This window comes from Penaeus vannamei, chromosome 29, assembly GCF_042767895.1.
Source record: "Penaeus vannamei isolate JL-2024 chromosome 29, ASM4276789v1, whole genome shotgun sequence".
Lineage (NCBI taxonomy): Eukaryota > Metazoa > Arthropoda > Malacostraca > Decapoda > Penaeidae > Penaeus > Penaeus vannamei.
In genome coordinates, this window is record NC_091577.1 from 4797136 (window position 1) to 4802135 (window position 5000).

Below are 5000 nucleotides of genomic sequence, written 5' to 3' on the forward strand. Positions count from 1 at the left end.
TATAAATATGTATATATACAGTACACACACACACACACACACACACACACACACACACACACACACACACACACACACACACACACACACACACACACATACACACACACACACACACACACACACACACACACACACACACACACACACACATACACACACACACACACACACATATATATATATATATATATATATATATATATATATATACATATATATATACATATATATATATATATATATATATATATATATTCATAGATATAGGGTGTGTTCAGTAGATTAAAACTAATTTCAAAAGTAAAAATGATAGTAATGTGAGATTTTTTCCTGTGTCTTATCTGCAGTGAAACTGTAACCCCCTTTGATCCCCAGATATGGCGCGATGACCGTTCCTGGCGGCGCGCAGACTGAGGAACCCACAGGAGCGGCCACTGGGGAGCCCATAGCGACGGCGACTGAGGAGCCCACAGGAGAGGCCACTGGGGAGCCCATAGCGACGGCGACTGAGGAGCCCAAAGTGACGGCGACTGGGGAGCCCACAAGTGCGTTAACTGGGGAGCCCAAAGTGACGGCGACTGGGGAGCCCACAAGTGCGTCAACTGGGGAGCCCATAGCAGCGGCGACTGGGGAGCCCAAAGTGACGGCGACTGGGGAGCCCAAAGTGACGGCGACTGGGGAGCCCACAAGTGCGTTAACTGGGGAGCCCAAAGTGACGGTGACTGGGGAGCCCACAAGTGCGTCAACTGGGGAGCCCAAAGTGACGGCGACTGGGGAGCCCACAAGTGCGTCAACTGGGGAGCCCACAAGTGCGTCAACTTGGGAGCCCAAAGTGACGGCGACTGGGGAGCCCACAAGTGCGTCAACTGGGGAGCCCAAAGTGACGGCGACTGGGGAGCCCACAAGTGCGTCAACTGGGGAGCCCATAGCAGCGGCGACTGGGGAGCCCACAGGAGCGGCGTCGAACGGCGCTTCGGACGAGTTCCAGGGTCCGACGCCGACGCCTCCCTCAGACAAGTGTTCGCTTCTCTCTGATGCTTCGGAGAACGGACCTCCAAATGGAAGCGAATTACCCCGCGGCAGCCAAGCCGAAGGAGCCGAGGCTGAAGATTCAGCGCTGCCAGTGCTGGCGCCGGTGATGGCAGCGGCGCGGACGGAGAGTGGAGACGGCCAGGCAGAGGAGCCCCCCGCGCCGCCACAGGAGGCTGGCCGAAGTCCGCTCACGCCCCCAGAAAGCCCTCCAGCGAAACCTCCAAGAGTCCCCGAAATGAACGAAGACATTGTTCTCCCGCCGAACACTCCTCAGGAAATTCCGGATGTTCACTGCGCTGAGGAAGTCGAAGGACCGACAGATTCACCGACACACGAATTGGAAGACCAATCAAAATGCAGCTTAGGTACCAAGGAGGCAGCGCCCGATACCCTTAAGCATACAAGTGTGAATGAAGAAGCAGCGAGTTCCCAAAGCATTGATGTTACATCCAGTGAAGCACCTTTGACCCTACTTCCTGTTTCCAACCTTCCCGTTGATGAAAGCTCAAATGAACCCAGCACAGACTCCACTCCCTTTCCTGCCAGTAGTGCTAGTGGCGCCTGTAAGTTAGAGGATCCTCAGCTGCCCGAAGTATCCGCCCCCTGTGACGACACAAATGACAGTAACCTGTTGCCCTCATCACTGAGTACCTCCTCCCACAGTCTTGGAAGCTACCGATCGTTACCCCGCCCTTCCCCTGCCCGCCGTTCCTCTAGGGCGGGCAGCGTCAACCTAGCGCAGCCCTCGTCCATGAGCAACTCCTACGACGGCAGCGACAGGACAGCGGAGGAGAAAGGGGCGCCCGCCCACTCTAGTCACGCTTCTTCCACCGTAGGAGGCTCCCTCCCCTCCTCGCCCTCCATCCCCCGCCGCACCCGCCGCGCCCACCCCGTCCCCGCCGCCCGCTCCCTGCAGACGCTCTCCTCCAGTAAGTGCTCCTTCTTTGGTCGCCACTCGGCCCTCGACGCGGCTCCTGTGCGGCTTGTGGGGATGGGTTAGGCACAAGCAGAGAGTAATAGTCTTTTACTCATTATTCTTACCGTTCTTACCGTTCAAAAACGGCAGCGCTTAGTACGTGGTACGTTATATCTGACCGCGCCCTAGACGTTTCTTGTAGCAATTCATCAGTAGGTTGAGTTTGTTAAAAGAGGATCAGTTGCCACTGGATGATTCGATAAACACTAATATTCGTTTTGGTCTTTAAACATGTTAAGCATTGTTAGTTTACCGAATATTTTTTTCACCAAATTTAAACAAATAACAATCAGTACAGTTATTTGCATGTTATATGGTTTTACCGGTATTTGATATTACAAAGGAGTCTACTACCTTCATTACCGATGAAGATGATGGCAGCTACTCCTAAGTAGCCATATGAGCACAATTATGAGAAGAACGCAGTGATGACCCAATTTTGATGAATAAAATCCTAGAGTGTGATATCCTATTATCCTTATGCACTTATGTATTACATTCGTAAATACAGGCTGCATTTGTTGTGAATAAATTACGTAAATATACTTTTGTACGTACATAAATTTAGTATATAAAAATATACGGTCCATAGTACGTAGGATATTGCTAACCTTTTGCATCGACTTGCAGATCCTACAAAACTGTCCTTGGCCGCGGACAGGGGAGCAGTAAGCAACGAGGCCAATTACAGAAAGGTGTCGCTCCCCGCCAAGCTCAACGAGCCGGCCAGGGAGGCGCCAGTGCCAAAGCCGCGCAAAGTGTCCTTGAACCCCTTTGACAGCGACGAAGACAACGAGGAGGAAAGGCGAAGGCGGAGCGCGCCGAGAGAGGCGCCGGTGCCGCTGCCTCGCAAGAAGATCTCCATGAACCCCTTCGAGAGCGACGACGATGACGACGACGACGGCAACAACAATCAAGGAACAGCCGATTCGTCAAAGGAAACCAAGCCAGCAGGAACGAATCCTTTCGACGAAGACGAAGAGGAGGAGGAGGCGTCTATATGGAAAGTGAATCCAGCCACAGGAGAGCTAGAGTTCAAGCCAACTTTGTCCTCTTCCCCGGCAACTAATTCTCGATCCTCCAGTCAGTCTTCTCTCACACTCCAGCGGTTAAATGACTCAATAGCGTCTCTGAACGCGCAGCTCGCAAGAACGCCACACGAACCTGTTTCAACGAATCCCTTCGACGAAGACGAGGACGACGAATTCAATGAAGCCGCCTTGTCGAGAGACTCGACGCGGATGTCTCTTTCCATGGGGGGGCCGTCGCCCATGCAGCGGGACGGCGCGCGCTGCTCCTTGCCGCCCTCGACGCGGACCAGAGTCGGCAGGAAGAAGAGGCCGGCGCCACTGCCCCCAGGCCAGGTGAGCGGAGGCCGTTGGTTTTCTGCAAGGAAAACTGCCTCGACAATTTATTAGGATATGCGGACATATAAACATATAAACAGAGGAAGAGAGAGAGAGAGAGGTGGTGGTGATGATGGTGCTGCTGATGGCAGCCCCACCACTAGCACTTCCACCACCACCTCCACCAGCAGCACCATCACCACCACCTCCACCACATGATGAATGGAAGGAAGATGAGGAAAGACAGAGAGTGAGAGAGAGGGAGGGAGGGAAAGAGAGAGGGAGAGGAGGGTAAAGGAGAGAGAGGGGGGAAGAGCAGAAAGGGAGAGGGGGGAGAGGAGAGAGAGAGAGGGAGAGGAGATAGAGAGAAAGGAAAAGGAGAGAAAGAGAGAGTGGAAGAGGAGAGAGAGGGAGAGGAAAGGAGAGAGACAGAGAAAATGAAAGCGAGGGGGAGAGAGGGAGGGAGAAAAAGAGAGAGAGATACACATACACGGACACACTGATAGATAGATAGATAGAGAGAGAGAGAGAGAGATACACACAGACAGACAGATAGAGAGAGAGACACGCACAGAGACAGATTGATAGAGAGAGGAGGAGAGGGGGAAAGGAGAGTAAGAGGGAGAGGGGAGAGACAGAGAGAGAGAGGGGGGGGAGCCAGGGAGAGAGAGCGCGGGGGGGGAGAGAACGAGAGAGAGAGGAGAGATACATGAGAGAGACAGGAAGAGAAGAGAGAATTAGGCGTTCTAAAGGGGAGAGAGACAGAGAAGAGGAAAGAGAGGGGAAGAGAGAGAGTGAGGGAAAGAGATAGAGGGAGAGGGAGAGAGAAAAGGGGGGGGAGGGAGTGGAGGGAGAGAGGGAGGGAGGGAAAGAGGGAGTGGAGGGAGACGAAGGAAGGTAGAGAGAGTGAGAGAGAGGAGAGAGAGATAGAGAGAGAGAGAGAGAGAGAGAGAGAGATGGGAGGGGGAGGGAGAGGAGAGGAGAGAGAGAGAGAGAAAGAGAGCATGGAGAGAGAGAGTGAGGGGAGGGAGAGGAGAGAGAGAGAGAGAAGAAGAGGAGATAGGGAGAGGGGGGAGATGAGAGAGAGAGGGGGAGGAGGAGAGAGAGAGGGGGGGAGAGGAGAGGAGAGAGGGGGGGTGGAGAGAGAGAGAGAGAGAGAGAGAGAGAGAGAGAGAGAGAGAGAGAGAGAGAGAGAGAGAGAGAGAGAGAGAGAGAGAGAGAGAGAGAGCGGGGGGAGGGGAAGAAAGGGAAAGAGAGAGGAGAGGAGGAGAGGATGTGACAGAGTAAAGGAAAGAGAGAGAGGGAAAAAGGGAGAGCGAGGGAGGGAAAGAGAGAGAGGAGAGAGAGAGATATATACACAGACAGAGAGAGACACAAACTCAGAGACAGACAGATAGAGAGAGAGAGAGAGAGAGAGAGAGAGAGAGAGAGAGAGAGAGAGAGAGAGAGAGAGAGAGAGAGAGAGAGAGAGAGAGCGGGGGGAGGGGAAGAAAGGGAAAGAGAGAGGAGAGGAGGAGAGGATGTGACAGAGTAAAGGAAATAGAGAGAGGGAAAAAGGGAGAGCGAGGGAGGGAAAGAGAGAGAGGAGAGAGAGAGAGATATACACAGACAGAGAGAGAGACACACACTCAGAGACAGACAGA

At 53.1% G+C, this 5000-nt stretch overlaps 1 protein-coding gene across 3 annotated transcripts in view; it reads left to right on the top strand.

The window, feature by feature from the left end:
- The window catches only part of LOC113800256 (proteoglycan 4), a 37902-nt gene that overhangs the window by 31454 nt on the left and 1448 nt on the right, over positions 1-5000 (top strand). For 2 of the 3 annotated variants that reach the window (XM_070142183.1, XM_070142184.1), the window contains exons 3-4: positions 379-1964; positions 2642-3375. In XM_070142183.1, coding sequence (XP_069998284.1) covers positions 379-1964; positions 2642-3375 — 2320 coding nt within the window. The remainder of the gene's footprint in view (positions 1-378; positions 1965-2641; positions 3376-5000) is intronic. The other variant, XM_070142185.1, reaches the window with a different exon arrangement.